This window comes from Nothobranchius furzeri, chromosome 16 (assembly GCF_043380555.1).
Source record: "Nothobranchius furzeri strain GRZ-AD chromosome 16, NfurGRZ-RIMD1, whole genome shotgun sequence".
In the NCBI taxonomy this organism is placed as follows: Eukaryota; Metazoa; Chordata; class Actinopteri; order Cyprinodontiformes; family Nothobranchiidae; genus Nothobranchius; species Nothobranchius furzeri.
In genome coordinates, this window is record NC_091756.1 from 51,372,654 (window position 1) to 51,393,794 (window position 21,141).

General features: G+C 44.8%; 2 protein-coding genes across 2 annotated transcripts in view; both read left to right on the plus strand.

Annotated features, from left to right (window-relative positions):
- heatr1 (HEAT repeat containing 1) overlaps positions 1–12,104 on the plus strand; it is a 30,639-nt gene extending 18,535 nt beyond the window's left edge. Inside the window, exons 22-45 of the mRNA XM_015962535.3 lie at positions 347–499; positions 813–1,031; positions 1,232–1,363; positions 1,522–1,625; positions 2,285–2,431; positions 2,711–2,829; positions 2,992–3,113; positions 3,194–3,322; positions 3,400–3,615; positions 4,935–5,064; positions 5,199–5,377; positions 5,454–5,506; positions 5,586–5,709; positions 7,062–7,202; positions 7,323–7,618; positions 7,708–7,858; positions 7,934–8,104; positions 8,585–8,719; positions 8,835–8,939; positions 9,016–9,178; positions 10,035–10,189; positions 10,265–10,423; positions 10,678–10,786; positions 11,728–12,104. Of these exons, the coding sequence (XP_015818021.3) occupies positions 347–499; positions 813–1,031; positions 1,232–1,363; positions 1,522–1,625; positions 2,285–2,431; positions 2,711–2,829; positions 2,992–3,113; positions 3,194–3,322; positions 3,400–3,615; positions 4,935–5,064; positions 5,199–5,377; positions 5,454–5,506; positions 5,586–5,709; positions 7,062–7,202; positions 7,323–7,618; positions 7,708–7,858; positions 7,934–8,104; positions 8,585–8,719; positions 8,835–8,939; positions 9,016–9,178; positions 10,035–10,189; positions 10,265–10,423; positions 10,678–10,786; positions 11,728–11,816 (3,501 nt within the window). The 3' untranslated portion in view covers positions 11,817–12,104. The remainder of the gene's footprint in view (positions 1–346; positions 500–812; positions 1,032–1,231; positions 1,364–1,521; positions 1,626–2,284; positions 2,432–2,710; positions 2,830–2,991; positions 3,114–3,193; positions 3,323–3,399; positions 3,616–4,934; positions 5,065–5,198; positions 5,378–5,453; positions 5,507–5,585; positions 5,710–7,061; positions 7,203–7,322; positions 7,619–7,707; positions 7,859–7,933; positions 8,105–8,584; positions 8,720–8,834; positions 8,940–9,015; positions 9,179–10,034; positions 10,190–10,264; positions 10,424–10,677; positions 10,787–11,727) is intronic.
- Positions 12,105–13,070: 966 nt separating this feature from the next.
- Positions 13,071–18,573, plus strand: arg1 (arginase 1). Its single transcript, XM_015962077.3, has 8 exons — positions 13,071–13,246; positions 13,318–13,390; positions 16,638–16,812; positions 17,312–17,471; positions 17,545–17,639; positions 17,716–17,820; positions 17,895–18,031; positions 18,148–18,573. The coding sequence occupies exons 1-8, from the start codon at positions 13,139–13,141 to the stop codon at positions 18,315–18,317; spliced, it is 1,023 nt and encodes a 340-aa protein (XP_015817563.1). The 5' UTR covers positions 13,071–13,138; the 3' UTR covers positions 18,318–18,573.
- The last annotated feature ends 2,568 nt before the right edge of the window (positions 18,574–21,141 follow it).

The following is a 21,141-nucleotide window of genomic DNA, read 5'->3' on the forward strand; positions in this document are numbered from 1 at the left end:
CACGTGAGTAGGAGAGAGAAAGTTACACATCTGGCCCAAACAAAAGGAACATTGAAGCAGTGTTGGTCGATAAATTGTGTAGCACAAGGAGACTCGAAGCTTAGACTGAACTTATAAACAACCAGCTACAGAACTGCAGACTCGTGCGGCTTCATGTGCTAATTGTCCAACTGAAAACTGGAAACATAAAAACTGTCCTGTGTCCCTTGCAGCACTCAGTAATCTTGTGTTTCAGTGAACTTTAAAATCTTTTTTTATTGTTCAATTTTACTTAGTGTCTTTTGTTCCAGAAATGTTCTCATCCAGTTCTGAAGTTCTTGTTGTGCTTTCGTCTCACTGACTTCAGGTTCTCGGCGTCCTTCATGATGAGAGCTCGTCCAGCAAACAGAAGAAGCTGCAGGCATCGCTGCATCAGCTGCTGCAGAGCGTTCAGGATCCTCAGTGCCCGTCATACACCGCCGCCTCTCTGCTGGGAGCGCTTAGCGCTGTTAACGGACAGGTGAGAGGTCACAGGTGGGAGGGGTGGCTATGTGAGAGATCGGATATGGGGGTTACAGATGGAGGGGTGGCGGCATTCGTCAGGTGGGACCGGTCAGCATGAATCTGCGGTCTCCGGGGCTGCAGCTGTGTACTATTCATTAATATAAAGAATATTTAATCCTTGTAAATCCAGCTGTTGCTTCTGATCGGTTCTTGTTTTTATAAATCTGCTAATCATTGATTTAATTTACTGGTTTGATCTTGCAGATGTTGAGCTTCCTGTAATAACAAACAGCAGCTTGTTTCTGAACCTCACCGTCATCTCCTTTCAGACCGTTCTGACCGTCCTGCTTCCCGTCCTGGACCGGCTCTTGGACCAGATGGAACCTGACAGCCCATCTTTGCTGCTGGATGAGACCCAGCTGCTGCAGCTCGTTCTGCAGAAGTTCAATGAGGCATCGGCACCTCTGTTGGGCAAAGACCAGAACAGTTTGGACCTGTTTGTGCGAGCGTTGAGGCTGCCTGGATGTCAGATCTTTGCTCTGGATCAGGTTGGGTTTAAGTCGACACACAGCTCTGTGAACCCACACATTAAAAACATGTTTGAATTACAAATTTAAATCAATGTTATAATATAAAAGAAGTTTAAAAATTAGTCGGATTTTTTCAGATGACACATTTTTACTGTTTAAGGCCTGATGACAACAGGAACAAAAATCTGATGACTTCTTTTTCTCCTTTGTCGCTGCAGATCACAAAGCCGTTCTTCTCAGCTCTTGCAGATGAGAAGGTGCAACAGAAGCTGCTGTCGGTGATGTTCGACCTGCTGGTGGAGAGCAGGAGTCCGATGGTGGCCAACACAGTCAGCAGCGTCTTCAAAGCTGTGAGAAAACACCAACAGTTACACTTCAAACAGGAGTGAATCAATTAAAGAAACAAGTTCATTCAGTTGATAAAAACTAAGCTGACTGACTCCTGATGCGGGTTTAACTTCTCGTTTTTTAAACAAAATAAAAACCTTTCTTCTTCTTTTTCTAATAGATTGCTGTTGATGCCCAGCTGGTGGCAAATGAGCTCGCTCCTCCAGAAAAGCCCAAAGTAACCGTGACAGTTCAGCAAACCCGCCGGAGCAAAATGAGCCAGAGGTATTCAAATTATATCAGTGGAGCTGTGTGTGTGTGTGTGTGTGTGTGTGTGTGTGTGTGTGTGTAGGCATACCACAAGGCTTTTTACCAGAACCTCTACTATTAATAAACTTCACTTTCTGCATGAATTGCTAGATTCTAGGTAGATTTATATTCCAGACTGTTTTGTTTAGTTCATCGTCAAAAGGCTTACGCCAGGTACACACCGGCCGCCGAAGCGCTCACGAAATTCAGCCGCTGCGTGTGGGTGTGTGTGGTTTTTATGCAGTGTATGTTTACGAACACATTTGACTATCGCGGAATTGTATTTAGAAATGCATTATTTTGTTAAATTTACCAGCCTGCCTCTTATGTCTAGGTTTGACTTCCTGCCAGAATTGACACGGTTCACCCGCGTCTGGCGAAAAAAATCGAGCAGACGCTGAAACGATCGTTGCATGGCGTGGGCCGGAGCGCCGGCGTGCGGCGCTTCGGCGGCCCATGTGGTCTATAGAATAGGGCGCCGAATGAAGGCGGTCCCCATTTCGCGGCGCTTTGGCGGCCGGTGTGTCCTCGGCCTTAGCTGCAGCTTCGTTTGTGAGAGACCATTGTGAGGCTGGCGCAGGCTTTTGTGGTATTTGAACAGCTCTATGGTGTTTTAAGTGAATCTGTCTGATCAGGAAACATCAGCAGAGGGACGACGTGGGTCCAGAGGGAGGCGCTGTGTCATGGCAGAGAGTCACACTCATTCTGGAGCTTCTGCAGCACAAGAAGAAGCTGAAGAGAGCCCAGATGTTGGTGCCTGTTCTGTTCTCTCTGCTCAGCCGGTAATGAGTGTTTTATCACATGGGTTTTATTCTTCATTCATATCAATCTGAGAAATCCCAGAGAAGAGTAAATCCTTCTAAATAATTAGCTGAAGAGGGACGCATTCTGGAGATTTTTTTTTATTTCCTTGAAAAAGCGATTATTTCTTGTATGATAATCTGTTGTCACGGCCGTGTACTGAGCACCAGACCACATTACCAGTAAAATGTCTCACATGGTGCACTGGGACCTGCAGCTCTCATAGTGGTTGTTGTTGGTTCTGATGTTCGTGTCATCAGGTGTCTGGAGCCAGGTGCTGGTGACCAAACTAGCATGGAGTACACTAAACAGCTGCTGCTCAGCTGTTTGCTCAACATCTGCAGCAGACTGTCACCTGATGGCGGTCCAGTTCCTGCAGGTGTGTGATGAGTCAGACTGAGAAATGAATCTACATTTCATGACCCTGATATATTTGTTCCTTAGTGTGTGTGTTTTATTCATGTGTCATGTTTCTATTGTGCGTTTTTTTCCTCATGTGCCTCTTTGCCCTGACTCTGTCGGCCATGTTTGCTCTGTGCAGATGTTCTGGATGAAGACAAGTTCAGTGTGGAGCTTGTGGTTCAGTGCATCAGAGCGTCCGACATGCCGCAGACACACCACCACGCTCTGCTGTTGCTCGGCGCAGTCGCCGCCATCTTCCCTGTGCGCTCCGCCTCTGGGTTCTCATTGTAATTTTCACTATTACAAGGTAAACAAATAAACAACCATGTTTTCTCCTGCAGGAGAAAGTCTTGCACAACATCATGCCCATCTTCACCTTCATGGGAGCCAACATCATGCGTCTGGACGATGTCTACAGTTTCAGAGTCATTGAGAAGACGCTGCAGATGGTCATACCTGCTCTCATTCAGGTGAGTTAAGCAGCTACAGGTATGAACAGCTTCCCTTGTCAACACCAAGCAGCCCTAATGTGACGTTACCCCCTCAGGCTCATCAGCTCTCTGACGGCTCCTCTTCACCCAACATGGTAGCTGTGGTGACGAGGATCATGCTCGTGTTCACTGATGCGCTGCCTCACGTGCCCGAGCACCGGCGGCTGCCCATCTTGAGCCAGTTGGTGTCCACGCTGGGCCCCGCTCACTTCCTATGGATCCTATTGCTGCTGCTGTTGAAGCTTCACGCCACCCAGAGTGGTGGCGAGAAGGTGATAGGTGTTCATCTATCATGTATTTATGTTTGTTAGTGTTTCAGTTGTTTGTGATTATTTATTGATAGGGCTGGGCAATATGGCAAAAATAGAATATCACGATTTTTCCAATATTTTATCACGATTTCGATTTTATCACAATTTTTTATCCATGAATAGCATAACTTCAATTGCGTATTAAAGAAGAGAAACATTGAAGAAATAAACATTTATTCATATTAGGGATAATCAGCACAGTGCTAACACACTTATATTTTAAACTCACACCAGAGATGATAAAAGCCCTGAGAGAAGCAATTACAAAAATCAGTTTTTCTCGTTTTTCAAGTAACTTAACATAAACTAAAATCATAAACATATTTAAAGTGCAAACATGTCAATTGCAAACGTATTGGGCAAACATTAACTTGTTCAAAATACTATGCAGCTCCCAGTTGCTCATGTAGTGGATAGTTAAGCTCAAATACGGCTCTGATGTGCGGCTGGACCAGAGATCGCTTGTGGTAGCAAAAAACTGCGCATTCTGAATATCTTCTGCAACGCTCACTTTGCATTCAGCGTACATGCGTGGAATGGCAGTGCTCGAAAAATACTTGCGGCTGGAAAACTCATAGCGCGGATCCAATGTTCTTATTATTTTCTTAAATCCCACTCCTATTCGCACGGGACACAAATCTTTAACCAAGTGGTACGTCACTGCATCTGTCACGCTGTTCCATCGTCTGCTGTCTCTGCCGTAGGGAGTGAGTTTTGTGAGTGTTTGTTAGCGTTTGCTGCCTGGAAGAAGCACTAGCCGCTGCAGCCGCAGGCTTTTTAGCTTTAGCTGCCAGCTGGCTCTCATTATACTGTTTGGGATGCCTTCTTTTCAAGTGATTAAACAAGTTTGTGGTGTTGCCATCACTTGCCTTGACGCTCTCCTTGTAAATGACATTTCGCTGCTCTTTGTCATCTGGTGAAAAACCAAACCAGTTCCATTTAACGGACGAGGCGTTCCTCTTCGGAACGAAAACCTCGTTGTCACTCTCAGTCACGGCCGAAGCCATGTTTGTTCACACACAGGTGAAAACAAGCGGGGCACTAATATATTACTATGACTCACTCTGATTGGTTAAGGGTCAAACAAAGGCGTGTCATTCGCCTGAGGTAAGCTCCCTTTTCATTCAGAGGCAGAAATTCAACAGCAGAGCTGTGAATCGTGATAAAAAGGTCTCTCAAAAATGACAGACCGTCAGATGTGTAGATCGTAAAACGGTCTAAAATCGTCATATCGCCCAGCCCTATTTATTGGTGTTTTTGTTTTGGTGCTTTCTGAGCAGGACGCAACTCTGGAGCGAGACGCAGACTTTTGGATTTCTCTGAGCTGTGAGTTCAGTGTTGGTGACCAGCTCACCTCCCTAGTAAACATGCTGAACTTCCTCCTGCAGCTACCAGACGACAAGGATGACGGTGAGACAAATGATCATCCACTGTCAGTAGATCAGCTGAAACAGTCGATTTATTCCTGTTTGTTCACAGTAAGTTTTTCCATGTTTATTTGTTATTTTCTGAGAAAATTAATTCCAGGTTTATTCCTTCTGCAGCTGCAGTGAAGCGTCCCGCCGTTCGAAAAGCAGGAAAGAAGAAGGAGGATGACGAGGAGAAGGTGGAGGAGCTGATCTTCAGCTTGGACGCTCACAGCAGCAAAGAGCTGCGACACTTCAAGTTCCTCTGTGTCTCCTTCATGGCTCAGCTCCTTGGCTCCAGCAGCTTCATCCAGAAGGTGAGACAGAAACGTCGGGTCAGCCAAAGAGATGAGAAGTTTCCGTCTCTAAAGTATCTAATCAAACATGTTTCAGGTTGCAGCAGAAGGCAACACCGCTGACTCGTCCCTTCAGCAGCTGCAGCAGAGGTGAGTTGCAGGAGAACACGTGTGTGACCCCCCTTTCAGGTTTAAACACACTTCAGGCGTGTGTGTGTGTGTGTTGCAGGCTGCTGGAGGAGATCCTGCATTACATCCACAGTGTGGCTCGCTGTGTGGAGGAGAATGCTGACAAACCTACTGCCAAGTTCTGGAGAGTTCTGCTCAACAAGGCTTACGATGTTCTGGACAAGGTCAGTCAAGCGACCTTCAAGGCCACTTAGCACGAATGATGACTAGGAAACTAAAATGAACCCTTGATGTTTTCTAAACTCCTGGGTAGTAATACGTTTCTTGAGTGTCAAGAGGACATCAAGAAGAACATTCCTCCTAAAATGCCCAAATAAACCTGAGAAAGACCTCCAGAAAGTCTGAACAGCGGTCACAGGAAAATTTAAAGAGATGAGGATCAGAAGTCAGCCGTGTAAAAAGGACCACACTGGGAGTTTAAATGGGACTGGATTGGGTGTTGCTGTGTATCTTTGTGCTCCTTTGTCATTTTTATTTTATTTTTACTTTTTTTTTTTTCATTGTGGTTGTGAAGCACCTTGTGATTTACTTTTCTTGATGCAAATTGCTCGTCTTCTGACCAAGTCCTCCAAACACACCCACATCACCCCGCTTCTCCTCCAGCTTCACTGGCTGCCAGTCAACTTCAGGGTTCATTTCAAGATCCTGGTTCTGGTCTATAGGGTCTTACATGGACAAGCACCATCTTACATTGGTGATCTTCTCAGTCCCTACACCCCCAGCAGGTCCTTGAGGTCCAGTGATCAAAGCCTACTGGTTGTGCAGCACCAGGCTAAAGACCAAAGGTGACAGATCATTTGCTGCTGTAGACCCCAGACTCTGGACCTCTCTCCCCCTGAGTCTGAGATCAGTGGACTCAGTGGTCTCCTTTAAAAAGCAGCTGAAGACTCACTTGTTCAAGCTGGCTTTGGTGTGACCATCTTCACCACTCTCTCTTTATTCTGCTCTCCCCACCTATTCCACCTTCCTCAGGATCCACTGATTTCCCTCTTTCCTGTTCTCCCTCTCTCTTTCTTAACATTTTTTCTTTTAAATCTCAATTGCTTATTCTTGCTAATTTTTAAATATATTTTTAAACATTTTCTAAGTGCTTTTTTATACTTTTTTACAATTTTTTATATTTTTTGTTTTTGTTTTTGTGAAGCGCCTCGTGATTTTTATCTTGAGAGGCACTATAGAAATGATATTTTCTTCTTCTTCTTCAAATAAACCTTTCTTTTACTTTACTCCTCATCATCAACGGGACTGGATCAGGTCCAGATCAGGGATTTAAATAGCTAATGAAAAGGATTAATACTGAAAAAATATATACCATAAACCCCTGATTTTTCTCTTCTGTAAGTCTGCTGTTTGGTTTGATAGTTTCTGTCAGTCATGTTTTGAGTGAACTTCTTTAAATCACAACAACTCAGAACCTGACCCGTCGGCTCAGAGTCTGTTTTCATTCCCACATGTACATTTTAATGTTTCCAGTTGGAAACCAGAAAAAATGTTATCTATGCCTTCTACTGTCTAGGTGAATGCCTTGCTGCCCACAGACACCTTCATCACAGTGATGAGGGGGCTGATGGGAAATCAGCTGGCGTCGGTCAGGAGGAAGGCCATGGAGCTGCTGAACAACAAACTGCTGCACAGGACGCAGTGGGACGAGCAGCAGGTACAAACTCCTGCAGGCGCTTCTGTTGGACTTCTGTTTTAAAGATTTTTAAGGTTGTCACATGGGTTTACCTCCACGCACGATCAAACCAAAATCAGTGTCTCTTCCTGTTTGTCTCAGGTGGCGGTGCTCCTTCAGCTGACCTCTGACCTGCTGAGCATTGTCAGCAAAAGTCAGAGTAAGGTCTCTGAAGAGGCGGAGCAGGCCATCAACCGACAGACGGCTCTCTACAGCCTCAAGCTTCTCTGTCGCAGTTTTGGCTCCAGTCACCAGCAGGAGTTTGTCCCCGTCCTGCAGCAAGCAGTGGACATCGTCACAACAACGGGGGAGGAGAAGAATGTTACGGGCAGCGCCCTGCTCTGCATCGCTGAGGTGGTCAGCTCCCTGAAGGCGCTTGCCATCCCACAGTTGCCCAGGTACCTGCATCACATGGTCCGCCTGGCAGTGTTTAGAGCTTGAAACTCCACCCACCTGCACTTCATCTGTGTGACTGTTCCACCTTCAGGTTGATGCCCGCTGTGCTGCAGGCGCTCACTAGCAGGAAGGAGCTGCTGACCAACGAGGTCTATCTGCTGAGTGTCGTCACGGCTCTGCAGCGAGTCACAGAGACGCTGCCACACTTCATCAGCCCTTACCTGCAGGACATCACCTTACAGGTAAACTCACCAACTCAGCATCACATCGAGGAGCACCAATCAACACCCTCGGCTTCACACTTCCTGTTCCCACAGGTGTGTCGGCTGACTCGGCTCATGGACACCTCCTCCTCCTCTTCCTCAACGTCCACCCAGCTCTCTGTCCGCCTCACCTCTCTGAGGAGCACGCTAGCCTCCAAGCTACCCCCTAGGGTCCTGTTGCCCACCCTGTCCAGGTGTTACAGCAGCATGGAGCTCGACAGGAAGGTGAGGATCCGGTTTCAGTTCTAAGTCCTAACATTGTTATTGTTTGTGATGAACTGTTTAACAAAAGCTGAACCAAACTACAGAACCAACTGAGGATCAGACTGGACTTTCTTTGACTGAACTGTTTAACCATTTTGGGATCATGTAGTTCTGTTATTTTTTGCTCCAATGAATTCTGTTCTAAATATTACATTTCTGTTGTTCAAATGTTAGATTTAAAGTTGTTTATAGCCCTTGGTGTAGTCGTCTTCTCCTTCTCGTTGTTGTTATTATTATTATTGTTATTATTATTATTGTTATTATCTACAGTAACATTAAGTATTTGTGAAACTTTATAAATCAAATTTGCTGAGCGACTCGATGTTCAGTCACAAAACAAATCTCTGTCGGACTAAATCAACACTTTCAGAAACTCAGAAGTGTCAGCAGAGCCAGGTTCTGTTGCGCTGCCCTGATGCAGTTCTGGTTGATTCTCTGTAGGACCAGCTGGGGGCGCTGATGAGCATCCTGAAGGAACACATCAGTCACATAACCAGAGAACAGCTGAGCTTCCACCAATCAGAACTCACCACTTTCTTCCTCACCGCTCTTGACTTCCGGACCAAACACGGCCAGGTGAGCTCCTCAGTGTTCTAGTCGAGTTCCTCCTCTTTGAACAGGTGAAATGGATTCTGATGCAGTAGTGATGCTCGCCGCGTTAGCGCTGGATCTTTTTTCTGTCTCACCTCAGGGCGATCTGGAGAAGACGTTGCAAGTGGAGGGCGGAGTCATTGACTGTCTCATCAGCATGGTGATGAAACTGTCTGAGGTTACGTTCAGGCCACTTTTCTTCAAGGTGCGTCCAGGTTAAAGGTGGACAGATGTTGGTGCCGTTCTGTCAGACTGTACCTTACCCTGTGTGTGTGCTGCAGCTGCTGGACTGGAGTAAATCAGACAGTAAAGACCGCCTCCTGACCTTTTACCGGCTGTGCGACTGCATCGCAGAGCGGCTCCAAGGGCTCTTCGTTCTCTTTGCTGGAAACCTGGTGAAACCTCTGGCAGACATCCTGCAGCAGACCAACAGCACCAGAATGGGTTCGGTTTCTTTACGTTTAATTTTACTTAATTTAATTGTCATCGTCGTCGTCTTCCTCCGCTTATCCGGGTCCGGGTCGCGGGGGCAGCATCCCAACTAGGGAGCTCCAGACCGTCCTCTCCCCGGCCTTCTCCACCAGCTCCTCCGGCAGGACCCCAAGGCGTTCCCGGACCAGATTGGAGATGTAACCTCTCCAACGTGTCCTGGGTCGACCCGGGGGCCTCCTGCCGGCAGGACATGCCCGAAACACCTCCCCAGGGAGGCGTCCAGGAGGCATCCTGACCAGATGCCCAAACCACCTCAACTGACTCCTTTCGATCTGGAGGAGCAGCGGTTCTACTCCGAGTCCCTCCAGAATGTCCGAGTTCATCACCCTACCTCTAAGGCTGAGCCCGGCCACCCTACGGAGGAAACTCATTTCGGCCGCTTGTATCCGCGATCTCGTTCTTTCGGCCTTTACCCAAAGCTCATGACCATAGGTGAGGATTGGGACGTAGATCGACCGGTAAATCGAGAGCCTGGCTTTCTGGCTCAGCTCCCTCTTCACCACGACAGATCGGTTCAGCGTCCGCATCACTGCAGACGCTGAACCGATCCGCCTGTCGATCTCCCGATCCCTCCTACCCTCACTCGTGAACAAGACCCCGAGATACTTAAACTCCTCCACTTGAGGTAGGACCTCTCCCCCGACCCAGAGTTGGCAAGCCACCCTTTTCCGGTCGAGAACCATGGTCTCAGATTTGGAGGTGCTGATCCTTCATTTAGTAATTTAAATAAATATTTAATTATTAGTTTGATTATTTAAAAATATGAATTCATCAATACTGAAGTTCCTTAAACACCCATTTGTTTTAGACAATCTGATCTTTGACTCGGACCGTTCTGAGGAGAAGAACTCTCTGCTGCTTCAGTTCGTCCTCGATTGCCTCCAGAAGATCTTCCTGTATGATACCCAGAACTTCCTGAACCGAGAACGGTCCGACGCCCTGTTGGGCCCCCTGGTCGACCAGGTGAGACGTCTGCGGGTTCGCCAGGATGAGTTCTGCCGCTGAATAAACTGATGATGGGTTTGTGTTTGTGTGCAGCTGGAAAACCTTTTAGGCGGCGTTCAGGTTTACCAGACGCGGGTCACTCAGCACCTGGTTCCCTGTGTGGGTCAGTTCTCAGTAGCGCTGGCTGACGACTCTCAGTGGAAAACCCTCAACTATCAGATCCTCCTGAAGACCAGACACAGTGACGCCAAGGTGAGCTTACAGGTTGCCCTGAGGGTAACTGTTGCCTGAGCGTTGCCTGGAAGCTGCTAATGTCTGGTGGTTTTGTATTTGATTGTTGTAGAAAATATAAAAAAAAAATAAAAAATCTAAATCTTGTACTTTTTACTGTATTTCAACTCTGATTGAGACAAAGATTTATGTTTAAACAGTCAAACTGTTCTTTTTCACATAGATGTCTTTGTTTATTGAGCTCTCACCAACCATCTCCTCCTGCTGCTCCTCAGGTGCGGTTCTCCTCCCTCGTTATGCTGATGGAGCTGGCGTCCAAACTGAAGGAGAACTACGTGGTTCTGCTACCAGAGACCATTCCGTTCTTAGCAGAGCTAATGGAAGGTGAGAACCATCAGCTCGTCGTTCTTCTTCTCCTGATCTAGTCTGAGCTGAGTCAAAAACCGCTTCCACATCTGGGTCAGTACCATCGACATATACGGTCCAGGCTGGGCAGCTTTTTTGGTTTCATATCTGGGTAAAATGTGCGTTTTCCAGTCTGAGGTGATTCTTTTTTTCAGACCAATTCCTCAGCGGTCCTACTGGAACCAAGGTGGCATTACGGACTTATCACGCCTTATGCCTCTGATTGGCGGGTAGAATCAGCCAGTGGGCGCTTCCCACATGTTTGATTCAATATCCTTCTGGATGCTGTCCAGTAAACATCTCGCTGTCTGCAGCGCGGAGCTCCCGCTCCAGCACAGCAGCAGACTGAAGCTCAGGCGGGAGACAGACGAGGGCAGGGAGGGAGCAGCTCACAGTCATCTTTGTTTAGTTTTTGCTTCAGCCACTGCAGCAGGGAACAGCAGCAGTATCAGTGAGAGAACAAGGAGAAAATTAATAAAATAATGTGGTTTAGAGTCTTCAAAAGCAACACGGCTCACTCCCACCTTTGCTTATCTTAAGGAGGACAGCGCAGACTTTTCTTCGCGCCTTTTGCGCTGCCCACGTGCTCGGACATTTCCACATTCCCAAGAAGTCCGTGTGATCCCGAACCAGTGCCACCCAGCCCCGACCGTTCTGACCCAGATGTGAAAGTGGCTAAAGTGACTGAAGTGCACAGCTGTTGTTGTACTCAGCTGTGTTAGTTTCAGCTGAGATTAGTCCTATACGGCCAGAGGATGGCAGAGTGTGTCTGATATAGCAGAGATCCGGCTCTGCTGGTCCATCGATCTGCCAGTGAAAGCTTTGGTGATTGGAAACAAACAACGCTTTCAAGTTTGAAACAGGTGCAGAACCACTGTGGTGGAAACCTTTTGACAATCTCGTGTTTTTTCTGTTTTTAGATGAGTGTGAGGAGGTGGAGCAGCAGGTCCAGAAGGTGGTCCAGGAGATGGAGAGCATCCTGGGAGAGCCACTGCAGAGCTACTTCTAACCCATCAACATGAAACACACTTGAACTGTTGCTGCAGAAACACACATATGAAACATTAACATTTTATTTGTATAGAACAGTCATATTGTCTTCATCATAAACAGCCTAGAAAAACAATCCCCTCACATAAAAATAACAAAAACAGAATATCCATTCTCACACGCAGTTAACGCAAAAATAACAGACAGTGCTGCAATGGAGGGAAAGCCGATTTCCAACAGTAAAATGAAGCGTCTCGCTAAAAGAGGAAAAGTTGTTTTTGAATGTAATAAATACATTTTACATGTACTCAGCTGTCTGTGTTGTACTTGAACAATCACATGCATACAGCAGAAGCTCTAAAAAAAAAAGGTCACTGTCAAGTACAAGTTCTGCTGCTCCACAGCGACACCTGCTGGTTATTTGTGATGATTTGAAATCCGGTAGACTTCATCTCTTCCCTACAGCGCCACCCAGTGACCATCTCACCTGTTTTTAGAAAGTGAAATTAATAGAACTGTCAGAAAAGAGCTTGTTCTTTAAGTAGTTAGAGGGAGCATAAACAAATTTAATTACACACCATTTCCACCCATTAGTAGCTAATAATAAATTCATATTTATATCCTATGCTATCAGAATAGTTACATTTGGTTTTGTTAAACATTTATTTCTACCTTTGTGGAGACGTGGGCTTCTGCAGTGCTCTAGTATCCAATGCCAGGTTCATGATGGAACGGGACATTTCTAGTTACATTTTACTTTCCTCCCTGCCCACTTATTCAACAATGATAGGTTAATGTTTCACTTTTTTTTTCTTTCATAAAAATGAATACTTTGAAATATTTAATAACAAAAATTCTCAGAAGAAAAGTTTACAGGTGATTGAACTTTAGGTTCAAAGGTGACAGATTCCATTTCACATCATCTTCAGGCAGCATCCCCTCACCTTCAGTGATGCACAGGGTCCTATAGGGTGGGTGGGTGGGTGTGGGTGTGTGTGTGTGTGTGTGTGTGTGTGTGTGTGTGTGTGTGTGTGTGTGTGTGTGTGTGTGAGAGTGAGTGGCCAGCACACAACTACTCTGATTAGAGTGCGGAACTGGAACCATCTGATCTCAGCCGCAATTCATTAAACACGTTTATAGAATAAACAAAAATGTAAAAACAACTAAATGACGAATAAAAAGCTAAATAAAAACATTACATCGCAATAACTAATATGTGTGACGTCACGCCGCGCCAGATCGAACCGCCCTGTCTCTGGCGTCACCGGGACTTTTTGAGCAGCTCGTGGCTGTATCCTTGATCACTGGAGTGTGTGAGAGGGTGTGCGTGTGTGTGTGAGGATGAGGAGTGCGCGAACACTGCAGCAACTCACCATCAAACGGAGCATCCATCCTCCTCCTCCTCAGCGCTCCGCCGGGATAATCGGAGCTCCTTTCTCCAAGGGACAGGTGAGAGTGCATGTGCAGGACAAGTGCGATGGGTGTCTTGTGCACGCGCAGTGAACGTGTGTGTGTTTCAGCACAGAGCCGGAGTGGAGACCGGGCCGGACCGGATCCGAGCAGCGGGACTCCTGCAACGGCTGCAGCAGCAAGGTGAGAGTCCTGCTGGACGTCTGTCCCTGAGGACATTCTGTCCCAGACCCAAAAGTAACGGATTACTTTTACCGTACACTACTGTAGTACTGAGATGCTTCAGTTCGTTTGCCATACTGCTTTTGGAAATGAAGCTACTCAAAAATTGTAAAAAGAAATCAACAAGTGTGAAACTTTTAAACGGTCCTATGAATCTGAAACAACTGGTGACTGCATCATGCTTCAGTCTGGAAATAACACCTGCATGAACATAGGACAGCCAGCACCTACTTTCAATGTCTGAATATTTTGATAAAGGAACATTTTTGTTAATCCGCCTGTCCTTTCACATTAAAAGTTCATGGGAACTTGTAAAACCCACTTTAAAAACTCACTTTTATTCCTTTGCATTTGGTTTTGACCTGATAATATTTGGACAGCTCTTTTGTCAGTCTGCTGTTTTCAAACACGTTTGAATTAATTGATTTCCGCTGACTTTATAAACTTTGACAGGAAACGTAGAAATGCATTTTTGGTTCTTAAAACACTGAAAAGTTTTTGTTTTTTACCTTGCTGACAGTTTCGTTTGCCGACTGCAAAACTTCCTCAGAGTTAAATTAATAATTAAAAAAATTTTTTTTTCTGTGTTTTAAAAAGAACCAAAAATGCAGTTAGAAACCAGACACAGCAAGAACATACCAAATGTGGCAGTGTGAGCGTCCTGTCACAGTGTCCCGATTGATAATGCCCCTGGCTACTTGGCCAAGGGGATGTCCCTTTGGCTGACTGGTTAGCGCGCGTGACTCTCACCCGGAAGTCTGGGAATCGAATCCCACCCGGGCCCTCGCTTCTCCACCTTGCCACACCAAGATGAGGAAAAGTAGAAGATGACTGAATAAAAATGGCTGCAGATGCATATGATTTGTGACACACACACACACACAGGGTGAGGGTTTACCCAGAAAATCAAATGAAATGAAGCATTAGTCAGAGGAAGTGAGCTTACCAACAGGAGACCTGTCTGGAAGATCTTTAAACTGTGATGGAAGTGGTGTCAAAAGCTGATGGCACTCAGGTGATTGCTCTGGGCCTAACCCTAACCCTGAATAAAATGATGTGTAGATGCAAGGCATTGAAGAGGTTTACCTTAACTAAAGCATTTAATTCCCTGGATTTGATTAGTCAGTGGTTTTATTCTTTGTTTTGAGTCTGTTAGCAGCAGCAGAGACACTTTCATCCGTAATGTTTGCTTTAGAATGGATTTATGAATGGTGCTCACAAGTCTGCTTCCTAGTAAAAGTCAGTGAGTGTTTGTGGTTCTTTTTACATTTAAAAGCAAGAAGCTGTAATAAACATTTTGTTTTGAACCAAATCTTCTAAATATAAAACAAGATCTTTTTTCTTTGTTCAGCCTCATATCAGTACAGGAAGCAAAAAAGCTTCTATGTGCACCAGCGTTCACTTTGTGTTGGGTGGAATTACTACAGCTGCTAAACAGTCCAAGGTTGCACTTTGGGTGCCACAATGTTAATATGTTAGCATGATGAATTTGAAACACAATTAGGTGATGATGTGTTGTGGTAAACGTGATTTTTTCCCCCTTTGGTTTATAGAAATCTAGCATGAAAATGCATGCAGACTGCAGAGAGTGTGTGAGGCTGTGTTGGTTTTTAAAAACACAAAGCTTCATGATAGACTGAGTCTAGTTTTTGTCAGTAAATGAAGAAACACATGCACGTAGTTTGACCGTAATCCAACACAGCAAGGACTGACCTTTGGACAATTTTCTTTCTGGCTGTAGTTTTAGGACACACTCAGCTACAAATACATACAATTTTAGCTAAATGTCCATAAAACAAGCCGAGTGCAGCCGCGGTGGTGTTTGCTAACGTAGATCAGCTGTAATGGTCATGGATCAGGCCAGTTAACCAGTCATAGATGTTCATCTAATGATCACTGTTTGAGTTTCATTGGAATCCATCCACTGTATGTCTCTCTCACACACACACACACATACAGCAACCCTGTCGCCTGTTGCTCACCTTTCCAGGCAATAGTAAAAATAAAAGTAGCCTCCTCAGATTTTCTGTTCTTATTATAAACATTTTCTCCAGAATGAGGCATCAGGAATTATGTAGATTATATCAGTGATACCAGAGCTCCTCCTCCTCTCCTATTGGTTAGTTCTGATTTTTTTTTTACCGTCACTGATTCATCTGACTGTACAGATGTTTAAGCTTTCACCTCATTATTCCTTTTGACTATGACGCCCCTTTCTCAGAGGTTGGGTTCAGCTTTAATACCGGCTGAGCTCATGAGGTCAGGTCAACATTAAACAAACTGAGTTCACTGTCCTCCATGCTGAGGGAAGCAGTGACTCATCACCTGTTTATACAGTTATGGACAAACAAAAGATACCAGCATAAAGTTTTCATCCTGAGGACACAAAGGGCATGTCCCCAAACCTTGTCTTGCCCATTGCTAAAACTAAAATACTCAGAAACTCTTTTCAGACAGAAATATTGAGTTGGTTCACTTCCGGTTGTACATGGTCTACATTTGATTGACCACCAGGGGTCGCTGCTTCATCGATTAACTCCAATTTCTCTCATGAAGTCCAAAGATAAAACGTGTTTTCGGTCTTTTCTCCATCTCAGCTTATTTTCTGATCAACAGGGCTTTTGGATGCACCATTACATTACTTTTACTTAATTACTTTCCAACTGGATGTAACCAATGCAATGTAATCAAGGGCCTAACGCTGGGTAAGGTTAGTGTTAGGTTAGATGAAGGTCCATGCTGGGTTACTTAAAATTAGTGTTTAGTTGGGTTATCGGTTTAATTAGTAAGGTTAGACTGTGTGTGTGTTTACAGGTACACACCAGTGAGTGAACACACCCATGTTTAAAGTAAATTGAACTCTGTTTTCATTACAACAGGTGTCTGTTAATGTTCATCCAGTTCTTGTCTGAAACGAACTGAAGGCTTATTTGTTTTTCATGGTCATCATGTTCTGAGATGCTGCAAATGTTTCCTTTTATTTTGTGTCAAACTAAAATTGGCCTCGATCTGGGCCATGGACACGTCTTTGAAGAACAAGCCCGTGCTTAGAAACACAGTTGTAACAAATAATCGGTGACTCATTTCTGCAGCTGTTAATGTTAAACATGAGAAAAATTAAGTTGAGCTCCTCAGGAAGTTAATCTGTTTTCACTCCACTGTATAAAATGATTGATGTATCTTGTTAATCTGTGTGTGTACTGTACAGGCTGTGCAGTGAAGGATTATGGGAACTTGACGTTTGAGGATGTGGCTCTGGATGAGCCAGTTCAAGGTTCGAAAAGTGTTCGGGCGGTGGGCAGTGCCAACCAGAGGTTGTCAGAGGCGGTGCAGGCGATGAAGCGGGACGGACACACAGCGGTGATGCTGGGAGGAGACCACAGGTCAGTCAACAGAAAGTAGCAAGCGTCAGAGAACGCAAAGGAAGAATAATACTAAAGTAATGGTTTGGCCTTTTGAAGTGTGTCCCTGTCTAAAAGATCATTTTTGTCTAACTCATTGTAGATAGCTTCCTGGACAGCCTCTGTTCAGAGAGATACTGCTTATGTCCTCCAGGACTGATGAGCTAACAGCTAGTCTCTGCAGAGTTGAGAAAAGTCTCACACCGTCTTAAAATCTCTAATCCATTAAATTTCACAAAAACCAACGTGACATTACATTTTCTCACATTACACAGTGATTTCAGCAGATATTCACAAATGCAGCTTGAGTTGACCCAACAGGAAGTACAGGAGGTTCTGCATTTTGCTACTGCTACTATTTATGTTTATAAACAGCAGTTATTTTACAGCGTTTAGTACACCAGTACTCTAGAACTCTGAAGGCTACAGTAGGTAAGATAAAATATATTTATTACAGCATTTAAGGTTTTTCTGTTTCCAGTCTGGCCATCGGCTCCGTCCATGGCCACTCGGCGGCTGTCGGACCTCTAAGTGTCGTGTGGGTTGATGCCCACGCTGATGTCAACACTCCACTGACCTCGTCCACTGGAAACATCCACGGGCAGCCCATGTCCTACCTCCTGTATGAGCTGCAGTCAAAGGTGAGCTCCACCTCTAGGCCCCTTGTTGGTCCCACAAACACTCAGAATCCTTCACTTTTCACCATCTCCACAGATTCCTGCTCTCCCAAGCTTCTCCTGGATGAAGGCATGTGTGTCGGCTAGAGATCTGGTCTACATCGGTCTGAGAGATGTGGATCCAGCCGAGCAGTAAGTCCTCCTGTCTGTTAATTAGGGTGCTGACATGAAACCTTTACAAAAAAACCTGTTTGATTTCCTTCCACAGCTACATCTTGAAGTTGCTGGGTGTGAAGGTGTTCTCCATGTCTCAGGTGGATCAGCTGGGCGTGGCCAGAGTCATGGAGGAGACGTGTGACTATCTGTGTGCCAGGTAACCCTCACCTTTCACCTCCCAGCTGCTTTCACTCCGTGTTTCTTTTGAATGTTTTATTTGCTTCTGCTTAGTGCTCAGAAACCCATCCACCTGAGCTACGACATCGACGCCATCGACCCCTCTGTTACTCCAGCAACTGGAACTCCTGTAGTGGGAGGCCTCACCTACCGAGAGGGTCTTTACATCACTGAGCACCTAAGTCAGACAGGTATGGTTCAGGTAGCATCCAGCCTATGGGCTACTGCTTCCTGCAGATAGAAACACAAACCGTAAACAACAAAAGCTTTACCTGCTGCTGGAGACCAAACACTGCTGTGTCCTTAGGTCTGCTCTCTGCAGTCGACCTGGTGGAGGTGAACCCCAAGAGAGGACGGACGGAGGAAGAAGTCCTCTCCACGGTTACCACCGCTGTCGACCTACTGCTTGGGTGTTTTGGGCATGTGCGTGAAGGCAACCACCCGTCTGATTATCGCCTGCCAGAACCGCAGCGGTGACGACTCCAGCCCGTTGGATTGTGCTGATAGACACGTGATGGGTGGTACTGCGCCGCTGATGCAGGACGCCTTACACCAAAAATCAGCCAATCGTCTTCCAGCAGCAACTCAGTCCGTTCTTCACTTTATTGCACAAATCAGGTCTCATGTGTGTGGATCAGAATTACCTAAATGATATTTTAGAAAACTCAGGAGAGTGAAGTGACCTCTGCTGTTAAGTGAAATGTTGATTTTGGATAGAAAGTTTGACACAAAATTGTAAAAGTGTGTTTTTAAATGAGATTTTAACAATGGAGTTCAGCCCAACTAGCCGGTTCAACACACAACACCAGTGTTTTACAACAAGACATTAGTTTTGATCAAACTCCATCTATAATGTGCCAACATGCCTGAGCACTGGATAGTTTACTTTCAAACTTTTGGTTGAAACAAACAAACAAACAAACAAAAAAAAAAAAACACTTACTAGTAACAAATGTTTGCCAAAAACCCCAAACTCCCAAGTAGTCATCATGGTAAGGGCCATAGTGGACCAGTAAGTATATGAACCCTTGCATGTACAGTAAACTAGTTATCACAAATCCTATCAGCTGACTAGTAACTGTCAAATTTGCACACTAGTTGATCAGTGTGATGTTAGAAAGAAGTCCCCAAAACGGGTTTCACCTTCCTAGAGAGCAGGTGAAGCTAAAAATGACAACCAGTAAACTTTTGTGCCTAAAATGTTGACTTGTCAACTAGCAAGTTTGAATAAACAAACAAAGTCTTTACTGCATCTGTGTTAAGGTCTACAGTGAACAACATTGTATATTTACAAGATAAGAAGACAAACTGGTTTGTTTCAGCATTCTGGGTTTAATTGGATCAGTAAAAGTGATCACCTCATGATAAACTCGGATCAGACTCTTAACACAACTCTTCTATGAACACACAAACAGGAGCGCTGGGAAATGAACCAGAACCCAATAACCCAGACAGAAAACTGCATGTTCTCAGTGTGGTAAACCACAGATTACATTTATGAGGCTCTGCAGCCGATCAGAGGCAGCATTAAGGCTCAGCTAGCTGCTTCAAGGGAACATCAAAGCTACCGTTATTGGTCCAGTTTTCTGAATTATTTTTATTTAACCAGGAAACATCTACAAGTTTTAAAATCTCATTTACACAAGGAAATGAGTGAAATTCAGAATAAAGTGCTGGAGGAGTGTAACAGCAGGGGGAGTGTTTGTTTCTGCAGTAGTAGATCTGTTTAGTAGAATGTCAAGAACTAAAGACACAGAGCTTTCTAATGAAACTGTCCATTTATCAGATTAGTATTATATTATGTCCCTGAATCTGAGCGGACCTCAGGGAGATGGGAGAAAACTCTCTGATATCCTGAGCCAAGTTTTCCCAGAACATAACTTTGCAGACTTCTGATTTATAAACAGGAACTCAGCTTCTGAGCTGATTTAATCAATTTCCAAGCATCATAATAAAGTATTGTAGAAACCAATAAGGCCAATAATAATGAATAGAAATAAAAGTAAAGTAAGAGTGCATAAAACTGGTTGCCTGGTTTATAAGATTAACTGATCTGACCCAAGCAACACAGAACAGTTTCTAGTTTAAAGGTAATGTTTGTAACATTTACTGCCATCTAGTGGTCAAGCTAGAGACAACAGCATCAAAAGATAAAAAAAATCTGTTGTGTTGGAGTGAATAAACACCTAAAACAGGGGTATTCAATTCCAGGCTTGGAGGGCCGGTATTGGCATGTTTTAGTGGTTTCCCTGCTCCAACACACTTGATTCAGTGGTTGAATCACTTGTGCAGCAGCTCATCAGGCTCTGCAGAAGCCTGTTAATCACCTGCTGATTGAAAGCAGGTGTGTTGAAACAGTTAAAAATAACACATTCTAGATACCAGCTCTCCAGGCCCAGAATTAAATGCTCCTGATCTAAAACATGAAGGGCAGTTTCCCCCCACCTCCAAGGACTGGGATTTACCACACTTATTACGGTAGTTTAACTCCAGCATCAGATGAAGTGTTGTTGTTTGCTGTTATTGTTCTGAACAACTTGTTTAAGCCCCATTCTGCAACTTTTACATCTTAAATAATGTTTTTTTTTTAGAATTTTTGGTGGCACACTATCATCTATTATGTTCATTTTCTGAGCTGTGATAGTGTGATGGGGTCCCACGTATGTTTACCACACTGTAGTTTTTGACTCGCAGTCGAAGTACTGACTGCGTGTTGCTTTACGGATGGGTCTCACTCTCCAAAGCAGATTGTAGAAAAGTCCAAAATTAATGCAGAGTGAGCAACTTGTGTCAGATTTTGTGAAAACGCTTGATAAAATGTGTTTTCTAGTTGAGTAGCACCTACCTTAACAGAAACTAATGCACTGGGGGCGAATGGAGACCCATTTAAAATGGCGGCCAGCAACTATGGCAGCGCTAGCCCACGGGGCGTCTACATATGTCTGTGGTAGACCCGTGGTTTAGAGACTTGAGCAATGGCAGATCCACCAAAGAAAGCTAGAAATCCCTCATCAGAGAAATCTAGGAATAGAAAAAGAGAATGTGATAGAGCAAGGACCAGAGTTAATGTTGGGACGGCTTTTTCTCGCTGGAGAGCTGTTCTTGAAAGAACAGCATGTACAGACTCTGACTTAGCCGTGCTGCTAATGGATAGGTAAGTAATATTTCAACGGGGGGTTATTGTGTTTGGTCGGGAATAAAGTTGTTATACAGTCCTGATAAAACTTTATTCAACACAGAAACGCCGCTTAATGTGTTTGTTTGGGCATGCGAGTTGGAAAACAGCCAGTAAACATGCTGT

What these genes read in the sequence shown, in the direction of transcription:
- arg1 (XM_015962077.3), top strand. Translation starts at nt 13,139, where the DNA reads ATGAGGAGTGCGCGAACACTGCAGCAACTCACCATCAAACGGAGCATC. An exon ending in CTCCTTTCTCCAAGGGACAG is followed by an intron (nt 13,247 to 13,317) that starts GTGAGAGTGCAT and finishes TGTGTGTTTCAG; the next exon opens with CACAGAGCCGGAGTGGAGAC. An exon ending in TGAGCACCTAAGTCAGACAG is followed by an intron (nt 18,032 to 18,147) that starts GTATGGTTCAGG and finishes CTGTGTCCTTAG; the next exon opens with GTCTGCTCTCTGCAGTCGAC.